The 15227-nt window shown below is 42.5% G+C and overlaps 1 protein-coding gene across 1 annotated transcript in view; it reads right to left on the bottom strand.

The window, feature by feature from the left end:
- Positions 1 to 1953: 1953 nt before the first annotated feature.
- The window catches only part of wdr70 (WD repeat domain 70), a 34038-nt gene continuing 20764 nt past the window's right edge, over positions 1954 to 15227 (bottom strand). Inside the window, exons 11-18 of the mRNA XM_084034896.1 lie at positions 14597 to 14696; positions 14169 to 14253; positions 13927 to 14065; positions 7823 to 7923; positions 7292 to 7371; positions 5623 to 5739; positions 3914 to 4076; positions 1954 to 3202 (exon numbers count right to left, since the gene is read on the bottom strand). Of these exons, the coding sequence (XP_083891022.1) occupies positions 3115 to 3202; positions 3914 to 4076; positions 5623 to 5739; positions 7292 to 7371; positions 7823 to 7923; positions 13927 to 14065; positions 14169 to 14253; positions 14597 to 14696 (873 nt within the window). The 3' untranslated portion in view covers positions 1954 to 3114. The remainder of the gene's footprint in view (positions 3203 to 3913; positions 4077 to 5622; positions 5740 to 7291; positions 7372 to 7822; positions 7924 to 13926; positions 14066 to 14168; positions 14254 to 14596; positions 14697 to 15227) is intronic.

The raw sequence follows: 15227 nt of genomic DNA on the forward strand, positions 1-15227 counted from the left end.
ACTCTCACAAGTTTATTTTCAAAATAGTTTTGGCCTCTGAATATTAATGGAATTTTGTTTTAAAATATATTACATTTCTCTTCAAAGTGGAGGCCTTATAATAAAAGCTGGTTTAAAATGACCATTTGTATATGGAAGGGTTCGCTCGTAGAGACGAATACAGAAAATCATCATCCAGAGTGTTTTGGCATCTTTTGGTTTTATCGCCCTCCTCAGCACCTGTTTCACACATAGATCTGTGCCATAGGCTATAAAAACGTACGTAGTCTCTGTGACGTCATAGGTTTGTGAAGCTCAAAGTGGGTCAGCTCTGGCCATCACCATTCGGCAGTGACGAAACAGCCGAACTCCTATAATGTGGATCTTTTGTGGAGCTGAGGTTGGGCCGGGTGACGCAGCAGAGGAGACAGCTGGCGGACTGGTGCAGCACGCACCTGTAACTCAAAGAGGCCACGCCCTCAATTAATAAAGCATAACTTTAAGCCTCAATAGGATTTAAATGGGTGAGTTGTATAAAAATTCACCTCCCATACAGTTGAATGGGGATATTAGCTGCAGAGACCAAAACAGTTTTTTGTACCAGGCTGTTTATTTCCACTGTTAGACATTTTAACATGGGGGTCTATGGGGATTTCCCTCAGGTGATGGTTGAGAACAAAAGCAGAGCTAAAAGAAGAGTGAATATCAGACTTAAATTTACCAGGTGGCCAGGTACACGATTTCAAATGAATGATAATGTTGCTCTGCATCTGCTAACAAGCTATTGCAGGTTTAACATTTTTACTTCAAGTCCTCAGAGGGAACCGATGGGCTGATGACCGAGTGCCACAGATGGGAAGGGAAGTATTGACAAACTAACTCATGGTATTTGTTGCCAATTAGGACAATTAGGAATATCATAGCCCTCATCGTTCAGAACACAAACCTAAGTCCAACCTGTTTGTTCTTGTTCAATGTGATTTTATCCAACATGATATCTGGGGCCGACAGTAATTGCTGGTTGCGTGAGGCCATTAAAAAAAGAACGTTTTCTTTGGGACTATTTTATCTATTTGGGCAGAAAGATGTTCCAATGAAAACTAGTGGCAACGAGGTTTGTGGAATAAGCATTCATGCACCTCTTCTGCATTGGAAGTACAGCAAGTAAACCGTGTTTCTTTGCATATTATAATGAACTGACCCTTTGAATGGTCTGCATCTCAATGCCTGCACCCTGAGGCTTTGGTTTCAGCGACACACACGGCTTCTCTTTCCCACGTGCCAACTGGTTCATCACATGCTGGGTGGAGGGAATCAAACTGCAGTCACTCCTCACCTCTCGCTGTTGGCTGAGAACTCTTTTTCCTCAAGAAGAGCTTGACGTCAGCCTCTCCCCCCCCCCCCCCCATGAAGCCCATCTCCTCTTAACTCTCCACTTTAGTTACTCTTAAAAATGTCACTCATTGTTTTAGCCCTTCCATATTTCTTGTCCTAGTGTTTCTCTGTCTCGTATTCCTTTTTTATGACCACAGGAACGTTGCCAGGACACTGAGACACGATTGTCTGCTTGTAACTTTGGTTGAAATGTAAGACCGCTCTACGGTTTCACCCATTGTAAGTCACCGAGTAGAAACTACAGCTGCCATTTGAGAGGGGAACTTATTATCCAGTCCTCCTTGTCATCTTGCCAGTACATTTAAAAATGTATACAGTGGAAGTAACCATATGAAACTTCTCTTGTTACAAACCAGTTTCACTCAAAAAAACACAGTTAGTTTGTTGTTGTAGGCGGAGGCTGCATTCCTGAGAGATGCATTTAAGACTTCATTAGATTTGTTTGTGGTGGCTTACTCTGTCACTTGGAATCTTTTTAGACACTGTACAGAACATTCACAAACAAAATAGAGGTTAAAGGTGTGCTATATAGTATCGTTTTTACAAAGACGATGCAACAAACAAACGGTTTGTAGCCGAACCCAAGTTTAATCGTAAAAAAGGCATGAAAGCATCGGAGCCCCTAGAAATGAAATGCACTTTGGTGCTGGAGCATGAACGTTAATTATTCATTTTAATACTCATTTGAGACAATAATCTTCTTCTTCAACATGCATTTAGTGGCAAAGATTGGGAGATGCAGTTTAAAACTACAGACAAAGCCAGCATTTGAACCTCAACATTAATACGATTATTTTAATCTTAGTTGCTTAATTCATTATCATATTAGAAATTGCAGCATTTTACACTAACATTCAGCAATTTAATAACTGAGCAAAAACTAGCCCGTAAAAACTTTATTTCAAAGCAGTGATTTAAAACACCGGCTTTGGCCAGGAACGGGTGTACTGTATATCTGCAGGTTTAAGTCAGTGCCTCATAAAAAAAACATATTTGGCAGAAGAATTCCTTTGATCAGCTGGCAAAAGCAGATCTATCACTTCAATTTTGGTAAAATATATCACTATTTGACAAGAGAATACAAATTCCTTTATGTAGGTCTTGAGGTGAAATACAGCATGTAGGGAAAAAAAATCAGAATAAGCAGATGGCCGATTGAAGTTTTGTGTCATATCCAACAAAACGGCACAGCATTAAAAAAAGTGTTCAACACTAAAATAGAATTGGCTGCACGTTTCCATACTTTTACCAACTTTACTTTTTACAAACTAGCAAACTGCTCTTCAACGTTGATGAAGACAACGAGACCACACAATCTGGAGACAATTTATGAGGTATTAGCAAACTCTGGAGATGTGGGAGGAGAGGACAATAGAAATCACGAATAGAAATTCCATTTTATAAAAAAAAAAAAGCCAAGTTCTTCCAGTGGTTTGCCGAATTGCAAGGAAAGGTAGAGGAACATAAAACTGTATAAAACTATAATATGCTTGCACAGTAAAATCCCTGCACATTTATGTACTACACCTCAACACAGAAGCATGCACATAAATACATGTATGCCAACATTAGGAGGGAGGACTAAGATTGTGCAATTAAGTAACATAATTGATGCTCCTATGCACAGTTTCTGACAGTAACGCTGTGTTCTGGGATGGATCCCGAGACCCCGTGGTTACGGTGATAAACACAAGCCCACCCTGTCTGCTGTTATATAAAATGAGGTGCAGCTGAGGCACCTCAGATCTTGCGTTTCTTCCACTCTGGTTCCTTCTCAGCTTCCTCATCCTCCTCCGAATCCTCTGCAAACACCGGCACCGGCTGGGTCCTAAAGGGAAACAAAGAGGGGGGATGATTTAACAGGTTAATCCAGACAATTTCAGAGAAAGTTCATTTACAGCAGATGTAAGATAATAATGAGATAACAGAGCTATGAGAGCACAAATACTTAATATTAACATATTCGTGCTTTGGACAAATTTCTAAGAAACACAGGCTTAAGGACGTTGAGGGTGTGGATGTTATAGTTGCATGGTAAAGAAAACAAATCTAAACCTGCCTTTTACAGGGCCGTTCCCTTCAGCCAAGCAAAGACAGCTGTGATAGTGACTATTATTTTCCTGCTTGAGAGCGCGCAGCAAGCAGGCCAAAGTGGTGTACATTATCATATTCATCTACTATCGTGTGTATCACCAGTATTTTAGCTGGAGACTGGTTTCCTTGCAGCACATGAATTTGGCTCACAGTTTGGTTCCACATTTACATAGCTGTCTGAGTCCGATAGCGATCTGAAGACTTCCATTACCCTCCTTTCTGGAGTGTGAAGTGTGTACCTGTAAAACTGTACAACTCTTTAAACATTTACGTCTCACACTGGCAGGAAGAAACCCAAGCACCATCACAATGGCATACGCCACGCTCATCTTACACTCTCTGCTAATGAGAGCAAACCCAGAAAGGAGAGAAGATGAGCGAGGGAGGAAAAGACAAACGGTAAGGTGTCAATTATTCATACTGAGGATATGTGGGGTTTTCTTACTGTGTGTATGCAGGGGCGACCCAGTAGGGGTTTTCTGAAGCGTCCTGGGCGTGACGCAGGATGGCCTGCCGTGGGTTACTGTCGTCGGTTTTGTCCAGAGCAATGTTCTTCACGATGAATGAAGACAGAGTGCCGCCATGAGCCGCCACTCTTCCTCCACGACCTGTCAGGAAACGTGATCACCGGATTACATTCAGTCAGACTTGTGCACATAAAAGCAGTTTTCCTAATATTAAAAATGTAAATGCGAGACTACACTGGCCGTTATTTTACCGTGTAAAAGTTACACTGATCTTTGTGGTAGGTACAGTACTTCTGTGCTGTTGCCTATATTCGACTGCACTGAGTGGAGTTTTGGGAAGAAAAGCTTGCTGGTTTCCAGAGAGGGCAATGTCACGGTTGTCTTAAAAGATCAAGGATAGCATACACGCATACATTCCCATATTTAAACACACAGGGCTTTCCTGCTGGAGTCGGCCAGGAAGGTTGTTTGGCAGGATAAGAGCTACCTATTTCCATTGCTTGTAAGCAAACAGCCAACCACCAAAGATTATCTTCCACTTATGCAAAGTCAAAGTCACACAGGATAAACAATATGAAGACAGCACGTCTTCTAAAAAAAACACTGACCTGGAGTCAAGTGGTTGACCTTATTTTTATAAAATGGACCTTTAACTTTGCAGACTATTCCATTCATTTCCCTGTCTTTCTCTCAACCTGTCACTTTACATGTTTTCATTCTTTCTATATAAAATGATGAATTGTCATTTGGATGAGCAGTCAAAATACACAATATTACAGTGTTTAAACACTGTAATAAATATATAAATATGTCAATAACAACTTCATTTGAGTGGAAAACATGTATTTTCCTTAGTGGGCGGCTGTGGCTTCTTTAGGGTGGTTCTGTTTGGGCAAAAATGCAATGAATCCTTTTTTTAGATTCAACCTGTTTTTGTATGTTTTAATGGAAAAAACAACAATAAATACACCTGCGCTTATTGTTGCACTGTAGATCCATCAGATTGCTTTAAAGTACATTGTAACGAAGGAATAAGTGAGTGAAAGTGAAAACATCCCAGCAAACAGCAGCGCTGAGCCAGCTGGTATACAACAGGGAGTGTTGCCTGGTAGATCAGCTCCTTGGAACAAAGCTCAAACTCTGTCCATGGCCGTGTGTAGGTGTGGCATTTGTGAAAGTGTGTATTACAGTAACAACAAACGGATTAAACAGAGAAAGTTCACGATGCATCATTAAGTCCCAGCAGTTAAAAATATGTGTGAGGCAACAGCAGGCTACAATGAACCTTTGAGAGGCCAAGTGGGAACATCGCAGTTATAGCTCTCCACTTCAGCTGGATTGCATAATACCGAACACGTCAACAACTGTGGATTTGAACATCCAATGGACAATGTAATAATCCAGTTAAGGACATCAATAGTAATAATGCGCTCTAGGAAACAATGGTAGAACTGTAGCTGTACCTCGTTGCTATACTCGTATTCAAATGGCAGCGTTTGTTATGTGCTTTGTTTTTGCTCATTAGTCGTTTCTGCCTTGCCTCGTCTCCCAGGGACAGTCATAGTACACGCTACCGCATGCCTTTCCTGTTACTCTTTTGGACATTTCCTTACTTGCTTTTTTATTTATTCTGTAAAGTTAGAGAAATAATAAAAGCAACAACAACCAAAAAAAAAAATCACTTCACCTGGTCCGGACACAGGAGGCTCGGGTTTGTGGGATTTCTTCGGGTCGAGCCTGTCCTTCTCCAGCTGTTTTCGTGTACTCCGCTGCCGGGCCTCTCTGAACATGGGCAAGGCATGAGCTGGAGACACACAGGGTAAACAAGGATAATCAAGTTGCTCAGGCAACTGCGAGATCACATAACACAGCCGCACAAATAAGCAGACGGCGCACCTGGCAGCATGTTCAGTGTTTGTGGCTCATGTGTGGCACTATGTTGCTAAAACGGAGACAGGATGCGGAGCCGAGATTTGGCAACGCTTTCAAATGGCAAGTGCAGAAACGAAATCTCGCTACTACACGGGAGGAGATGCGCAGCGTTTGCACCAAAACGCTCGCACCTGTTGACCTCTGGCAGCGGCTCTCCCCTTGTGTACTTTTTCTGCCGTCGTGCACACCAACATATTCATTATATCCCCCATGTTTAGACTGAGACAATCACTCTGCCACTCTTCACACTTTTGTGAACACTATCACAATAAAGGGCCACAGCACTTAAATCCACGAGTGTGCGAGTGAACGTGTGCGTGAGTTAAGTGTGAATGAGTGTCCTCGAAGGTGTGTGTGTGTGTGTGTGTGTGTGTGTATAAAGTGAGTATGCTCTGCTCTTATCCTCAGGGGTTACAAAGAGACACTTTAGTAAAGGGCTAGATAAAGTGATTTTCCATTCAGGAGCCCTGTCGCTGTTCAGTGTTAATTCTGCTCCTCCACGCTACATTAAGCAAAAAGGTTAGTGTTAACAGATTCCCTCGCTTTTCTCAATGGGCCATCACTTGCTTCCTGTCCCCTCTAATTTTCCAGCGCCAGGGCATCAAGTGCGTCACTCGCTGCTTGTGGCAGTCAAATGCCTGCCTATTTCACACCCTGTTGGCGTGGCAATGAAATCACATGATGCATCTGAAGAGGCTGCGGCAGCCCAAACAATAAATGTCATCTGAATTGCGTCCCCAGCAGCCAATCAGGTGCGGAGTGTTGGCAGCTGTTCCGTTCGTGTAGGCTCATGACTTCAGTCAGGGGGCAAAGGAGCATGAGGCACGCACAAAAGAGATGACAGCCTCGTGTTTTGGTGATATGACGGGATGACAGGTAGGTGTGTGTGTGTGTGTGTGTGTGTGTGTGTGTGTGTGTGTGTGTGTGTGTGTGTGTGTTTGGAGTGGACCAGCAGGAGATCACGCCAGCAGAGGTGGGAGAGCTGGCCATCCCTAGCGTGATCGGTTGCGACTGCAGCCCACATGGCCGCTGCGTGGCACAGTGCCCTTTGGCTGTCGATCCACTCATCCACACCAGGCTCCATCAGCTAATGGAGCTGTAAAAGCCCCCGGTATTTGTGTGCGAGAGAGGCAGCATGTAAACCAGGGTTGGAATTTTTGTCCTTTATAACTAAGAAATGGGACGCTTAAGAATAATACTTAAAAGTCACGGTGCATTATCATGTGAAGAGTAGATGGGTTGGTGGCTTAACATGGACTAAACTGCTGGAGGGCTTTAATTGCTTCAGAAATTGTTTATCGATGCACGCCAAAGCAAAGGGGGGAATTAAACTCAACGTTTACTGAGTGGCATATTCTATCATTTTTAGATTATAGGCATTAAACAGATTGTGTGAATGCATGAACAGGCATGGAGGAACTTACGTGTGATGATGTAATCTTGCGTTAGCGTCTCTGCTTGTCTCTCTTTCCGCTGGCTCTTCACTACGCACAGCTTAGCCCCTCTGGAAAAGAGCCAGGTGGTTACAAACGAGGCCATGATTTGAACGGCTCAATTATGGTCCAAAGAATATTGAAAATATGCAGAAGAGCCATAATAATTGACAGAAGTGTATCTACAGATAATAAGGACGGCAATAAAGGATTCTGTTACGGTATTTGGTGTGACTCACAGAGACAGATGAATTTCACATGCTCGTATTTACACTGTGTTTACACAGGGTTGATTGTAATGAACGCATATGCTACCCATTGCGGAAGTATGTTGCTTACATGTGTTTTTAATTGTTTTTGGTAAACAATAGAATTCTTTGGCATGGCAGCAAGTTATTTCAATCTGTGGCCTCACAAACAATAACAGTTAGGATCTATCCACTTGGTTTTAGTCTCTTCGGGGGAATTTTTGGCAACAGAAAGAAGGTAAAACAACACCCTTGACATACAAAGTGAACATACCTGTGGCTTTTAACAGGGTCATAGTAGACTTTGGCCAGACCGTTTCCAGTTCCCACCATTATCTGGTTGAGTTTGGGGTGCCACAGGCAGCGGACGGCGCTCTAGAATACGGAAACAACAAGATACAGTTGAGTGTTTTTGTACAGTAACTGAAGGTCCAGGAAAGGAGGTCATACTTTTAAAACAGCAGCCCACAGCATTTTGTGATCCTCTGCTGTAGTTCAGACTTGCACGGTTGTTTAATATCTGATTGTCTTAAGTATTGTGAGTGTGTGACCCAGGTTGCTTGTGGTACGGTGGGGATCAGTCCCAGTGTGCTCTGCTGCTCTAGTTGACTATATTTGGTTGTTGGGATGAGGGCTGGATCCCTCAGTCTGTGTGTGACAGATGGCCCAGTGCCAATAGGCAAACGCAACGACATTTATCCAGAGGTGTGTGTGTGTGTGTGTGTGTGTATGTGTGTGTGTGTGTGTGTGTGTGTGTGTGTGTGTAAGAGAGAGATAGATAGATAGAGACGGAGAGCTAAAGAGAGGCAGAGAAAGAAATGCACACACAGTTGTTGGACAGTGATGAAGACCCTCTGTTCATTCCCTACTATGTGAGCTCCAGTGGAGAGATAGACTACCTGCAGTGGGACCACTTTCCTTCACACGCATTATTAGAGCATCACAAACCTCCTGCCGTTAATATGCCGTTGTTAACAGTTTTTGTGCGTCCCTTAGTTGTTAAGAATTGTTGAGAGAGTGAGCACTTGTCTTTATGTGGAACAGTGTATGCAATCTGGGGGGCGGGGGTCTAGGACAGGGGGCGTAGGATGGGGGGTGGGTAGGTCTAAGACTGGGGCGTCCAGATTCTGTGACGGTGAAAGCTGCTTAGCGTCCAGCTGTTCAGCTTCCCACCGGGATACCATGGGAAGGAGTCTCAATCGCACACACAAGCATGAACGCACGCAAGAGGACAGACGCGTACAAAGAAAAATAATCTAAGGCTCGTTGGTGATTTTACTTCAATATTATAATATGAAAACTAAGAAATACAAAATAAAGTGACCATCACCTCCAACCAATACTCTATATAAAACCATGTAAATACATGTCATGTTTCAAGATTTTCACGCAAGCATATAGTGAATTAAAAATCATTCATAATCTGCTTAAAATTTGAAAAAGACCTCATACATACATGCATACATACATACAGTATTTACATTATCAGACCAACTGCTCAATGGTTTGTAGCTCATGGGACAGATGAGGGTTAATCTGCTCAACCAGATCATGATCCGGCTGTAATTGATAGAACGGTCTGGAAAATGCTTTAAACGGGGTGTGCTTAACAAGAGACTCACATTTGAATAAAAGATGATGATAACATGTATATATAATTCAAATAAATTACTTAAGCACAAACTTAGATATGTTTTCACCGAGTTATTTTAGAATAGCGACGGTTAATTTAGCAAATAATTCAGGCCAGTGAAAATCAGCTGTATTTGTCCTGAGGGAGATGCTGTTCCAACAGAACACCCGACATTTATAAAAACATGCATCAACATGTACGTATCATGAATTGAAGTCCATCCACGGTGGATGTGCTTCAGCGTAAATGTGTAATGGGTTATAAATTGCCCCGTCAGGGTTGCTAGAGCAACGTGGACGGTCCCTACATGCGAAGGGAGGCAGAGATGACAGTTAGGAATTTCGTTACACTCTGCAGGTACCGTCGAACCGAGAGGAATTCACCCAATGCACAGTACAGCGACACTGCATAGCACAACCCAAATCAGGCAGAAGAAGAAGAAAACACAGCCAGGTAACTGTAGCCCAGCCAAGGTCAGAAAACAGCCTCTTCATACCCAAACAAATCATTCTGTCAGCAGTGAAACAAGTCAAACAGAGCAGCCTAATACAGAGCAGTTCAGTGGGGCCCACCCCCAGCTGGATCCGCTGACGAGCCCAGAGCCAAGCACAGCTCAGTCCAGTCCAACAGTAAAACTGCTTTCCAGATATTCAGAGCAGCATGTTTATACTCTAGGAACTCCTGTTTACGCTTCGCGTCCACAAAATTACATCACATCATGAAGGAGGGAACTTTAATCAGTCAGTTCTTCAGTAGCAGCGCTCGACGTCCCGTCAGATTAAAATACCGACGGCTGATTGGGGATAAATAAGACAACGTGACGTGCTCAGCTTATACGCCGATTATGAAATAAAGTTATGCGGCACTAATAGGACACAACGGTCACAGCTGTGTTCCTTTTTTTAGTCCCTGGTGAGTGGATCCAAATGTGCAATGTCTCCGAGTAATTTTGGCTAACACACGGCAACTGAATTCAGTAGGAGAAACGAGAACTCTAGACTTCACACCTCAACTAACACTGAGTGGGCACGCGTCCGAGAAGTGTGTAATTACCACGAAGTACCTTACTGGAACTACTGGCTTTTACATCATGCAAGATTAACTTGGGTAAGATGCAAAAGAAAGGACAGAGCCAAGGCCTCCCCTTCCACCGCTCAAGCTTGGCTGGTCTCACAGAGGATGAAAGACCGGCCATTCTTATTAAAAGGCCTCCCTGAAGAGCATGGCACAGGGAGGAGCAGCTCACTGTTTAAGAGCCATCAAGCATGAGATGGTTGATGCAGCGTGAGGAAAGAGCAACCGGTGAAGGTGACCCCCAAACAGCTCTCCCTCTATAAACGTCATACAATGCACTGTAGGGCTAATTATTAGCTGCACTCCTGAATCTTACATGTAAGTCAAACTGAATATCAAATAAGTTATTTTAGGTTGGTGCAAATTTATATTTTTCTCCAAGGCTTATTAGCAAGCAGCAATAGTGGAGGGATGACAGGGAATAAGGGATAGAGATGCAACAAAGGTCCTCACTGGATTTGCAAAGTACGCACAATAACAAAACAGCTATACACTTGCAAGCAAGCTGAAATGTGAATACATACATAAAACACAGAGAACTACGTGATCATTTACAACAAGTGCATGAGAGCTGCAGAGTTAATTTCCTGCCAAAAGTTCAGTCCTTTGATAGTCTGTATGGTCTCACCTGCTTTAAGATAAGCTTAAGAGTGTCTGAAGGATTTACCAAATGGACCCAAAACAGCTTCCGCTCCCAAGCGTACCCCAGCATCCAGGCCCGGGGGTTATAAAGACTGTTTAGTTAGAAGTTGTTGGTGGCCCTTCCTTTCACTTGCCTGCCTGGTACGCCACTTTATAAAGACTGCACTTAAATTCTTGGGCCATCCGAGAAGCAGACAGCTGATGTAAACAAAGTAAATAGCACATTCATCAGGTTCACTGAGTGCATGTCAACTAGAAATAACTGATCTGCTGCAAAACCAGATTTCAGATCAGATTTATATTTTAGAAACGGGGGTAGAGCTACTAATACCAATAGTCAGTGGGTTATGAGGAGGGGCTGAACACAGAGGAAGCCGCTCATGAAGACTATCAAATGTGAACAGTAAACAGTTAAATACCATGAAAGGCAGCAATCCAAAAATGTACACGATCAAAATAGTCTTAGCAATCGGGTGGCTAACCCAAACCTAAAAATGATCTCTGTATATGTTTCTCTTAACCTCCATCTTTAAACATCTGCCCAGTGAAGGTCAAAATACCAAAGAATAAACTAAAAACGCCTATACAATTTTGCTATGTTACAGTCATTGATCTCGGTTGTCAACAAGTGATGATAACTACCCTTAACAACCACCTATAATATATTATGATGTATGTTTTCTAAGCTTCTAACCATCTATGTGGCCAACCTACTGAACATGGTGACGCCTTAACTCAAGCTTTTTTGTGCACAAAAGCAATTAAATGACATAACATGAATCTGCTCAAATATATGAAGGGGTTTCAAAGGGATATTTTAATAGGCTAAATGGCTGCAGTTCATTATTAAAGTATTTAAATCGTGACCATATACATTTTGAGAGATTACAATTAATAAAAATAAAACCACTGCCAAGGGGATTGGCAGCCTGTACCAGTTGCTTAACTGCACTGCTTTCTGTGGGATTTCTGTGGGAAATCTGCAGGATTTCTGTGCAGTACAAAGGGTTAGCAGACAGGAAGAGGTTTAGCTGTCCTTCCAGTGAAAACGAGCCGAAGCTTTTAGAGTTAAAAGGTAGACGGTGGGACGAGTGAAAGGCCAATGGAAAAATGACTTCCAAGTGTTTACGCTCCTCCGTAAAGAGAAAGAGAAGACAAACGTCCACGGAGTGCTGCAGGGGAGGAGGAGGGCTGTTAAACTCTTAACTGACTCTTGGACCCAAAGTGTCTGAGGTCTTTGATGCTGCCTATAGCGACATCATCACGACAGTGAAGTGGTTGTGAATGTTACAGCGGATTCTGTTTATGTAGACTGCAGAAGGACCTTAAATTCACCATGCGATGCTGACCGATGCTTGGTCTTAATGACGGACATGCCTACATATGAAGTTGTGGAGATTAATAATGCAGCCAGTCTTCAAATGACACCATTATTGAAACATTGCACTATGTAGCTGTCGGGTTCGGGTTAGTAGTCCCTCTGGAATGAGTATATCGATGCCAAAGATGTGACAATATGAAACACAAGCTCACACTTAACTGTGAACTTCACAGGTTATTCTTTTATATAAATTGATAGCTAAGATAACTATAAAAACCCATGTGTTGTTAAAGATACGACAACAGATAAAAATAATAGGATGTAATTTAAACTAAACACAGACGGCCCTGTCTCCTTGGTGCAACTGTGCAGCGGGGTGTGCACTTAGTGTTGATGCTGTGCCAAGGTTTGCAAACTAACAGCAGCTGGCTGGCAGGGCAGAGGGATGTATAGATACACAAACCTAGCTTTTGTCTCTTTCCCCGTCTGTCAAACACGCTCCCTCAGTGGCCCATGTGAGAGTGTCATACCTCAGCTAGGGAGCCCAAGTTAGAAGCCATTAGCCTCTGTCAGACCTCACTGTTATGACTACAGATACACAGTGCTAAATCTGTTGAAAAAGAGAGACAGGAGCAGCAGGAAGCACCAAAAAAAAAAAGGGTTTCTATTGAAGACTGCACCTCTGCCCTTCATTTCAGCACCTATGGCTGGTTGCCCTCACCAAATGGGTTTCCGAGAAAGCAGGATTAGTAAAAGTACATAGTATGCAAACGTGTTTGACAGGGCGGCGCATGTGAATAGAACATGGGGAATGCGTCCGTAGATAATTTAATTTCAAATGTAACTCAAGGGCATATAAAAGTGTAGGAGCGTCAATTGCTGTCTTGCCAAACGTTTGTGGGAATGACTTGTGAGTCAAGAAAGGTCACATTACTACACTTTCTCCAAGGTTTCCGCCTCCTTTTCCCCTCCATAACTCAAACTTGTCTCTATTTTCACCCCAAGCCGAGTTTCATTCAGGTGTGCCATGATGCCGAGATGCAACTTCAGACACAGTGCTTAAAAGTGAAAATGTCTAGTCACTGCCAGAGGATTGGGCAATTTGATATTTGATTAACAAAAAAAACTGCGTGAACTGATATGAAATTAAATTACATTTTAGCTGACTTTTTGTAGAATTGCGTTTCTAAAACATAACAGAGGCTGCTGACTGCACAGTTCTGGATCCGTCTCTCTAACGTCCTGTTGTGTACACTACCACATAGTTGCTGTTAAAAATGTAATAAACATGACTAAAATAAATAAGACCCAAAATAAAAGACGCAAATTCTAATCCCTTGGAATAAACCTGTTTTAGGTTAAACGGAAAGTTAAATAAATCTCCATAAAAGGCCAGTCAAAATGGTTCGCCTGTCATGATGAGGCCTTAGATGGCCGTTGCTGTGTTTTCAGCAGCTACATCCAAATAAAAACAGTTTAAGGCTGCAGTTTTGTTTGAGCCCAGACTGTCTACGTGGACGAGGAATGCCATGCGCATCGGTTCCATCATGTTTTTCATTATGTTCCATTGTGGATTCATTATGGTTCTTTTCCACTGTGCATTATTTAGGGTCATTTGGGTTTTGTAACCAAAATATCATATCAACCAGTTTGAAAAACATCTTGCAATGAGAACAGTTGTGGTCGTAGGGATTAAGGCGGGGCTTACTGCTTTGGTGACTTCTATTTCATAGACCTTCTGGAAGGAAGCTCGGTCAAAGAAAACCAACTTCCCATTCCCCTCGTCTTTCTTCACAGAGGTCCCCGTTACAATAAGCTTGTCATCGGGACTAAAACAGCAGTCAGTCCTAATAGAGAAAAATCACACACACACAATGTCTGCAGTTCAGAATCCACACTGATATACAGGAATCAAGCAGATTGTTATTCAGATAAACCTTAAATTCTCACATTGTAAAGTAGTTGGTCAGTCCAGTAGCTACATTCACAGGCTTCTTGAAGTTACGTATATCCCACATCTTCAGAGTATCATCGCCTGCAAAACAGAGGGAGACAACAGGTAAACTGTAAACCACAGTGGAGACGTTATTTACACTGCCTTTTCTCGACTATAACAACGTTGTGAGAGTTATTGTTTATTCACATTCGAGAAATATGTTGCGTTACTCCTGTTTTTCTCTGTGAACCTCCTGATTGCATCACATACCGAGGAGGAACTCGAGTGTTTCCATGTATATATAAATCTCTTGTGGGTCTTATGGGTTTTTGTTGGTAGTGGCTCCCGTTATTTTGTACTGTTATTAAGAACTGGAGGCTGTGAGCTGGCTGTTGATGAGTGCAACCTCAATGTGACTCTGTAAGACGGTCTTTTTTCGTACCTCCACGTGAAGCGAGCGTCACGCCATCGTAGGAAAAGGAGAGGCAGGAGGTGTCTGATCCTGGAATGTGTGCTTGTCGACAGTGGAACTTCGTGTGGACCTGAGAGGAAAAAGAGAAAACAGCGGGTAAAAATCAAAGTTAAATGCCATTTCATGAATCCAGACGATGTGCTTGGTCTGTATATGAAAGTGAAAGTCTTGTAGATTTTATGATGGCTGCGACTCGCTCCCATTCGTGTCTAAAAATAGTTATGGGCAAGTTACAAATGAAGAAATACTTGAGCAAAGAATGTATTTATAAAAGTCCCAAAAGGAGCTAGACTAGATGTAATTGATCATTAATTACAGAACACGATGAATAAATAGTGCAGTCCTGGCTCTCGGCTTTTTCCATAAACTCATCAATATTTAGAAGAGCTATTATAACCTCCTGATGTATTACAGTATGGAATTGCCAAAGCTTTGCTTCAGTAGAGTCGTTTCAGTTTCTCACTGCACTTTTCACTCTCTGTGTCTCCAAAACACACGGTTTCCATTTCCTCCATGAACACCATACTATATATATATTAAACTATGAAGCCCCCTACAACTTATTAATAACTTTACACGATGTACCCACCGCACTCTACTA

Source organism: Eutrigla gurnardus, assembly GCF_963514095.1.
Source record: "Eutrigla gurnardus genome assembly, chromosome: 19".
Classification (NCBI taxonomy): domain Eukaryota; kingdom Metazoa; phylum Chordata; class Actinopteri; order Perciformes; family Triglidae; genus Eutrigla; species Eutrigla gurnardus.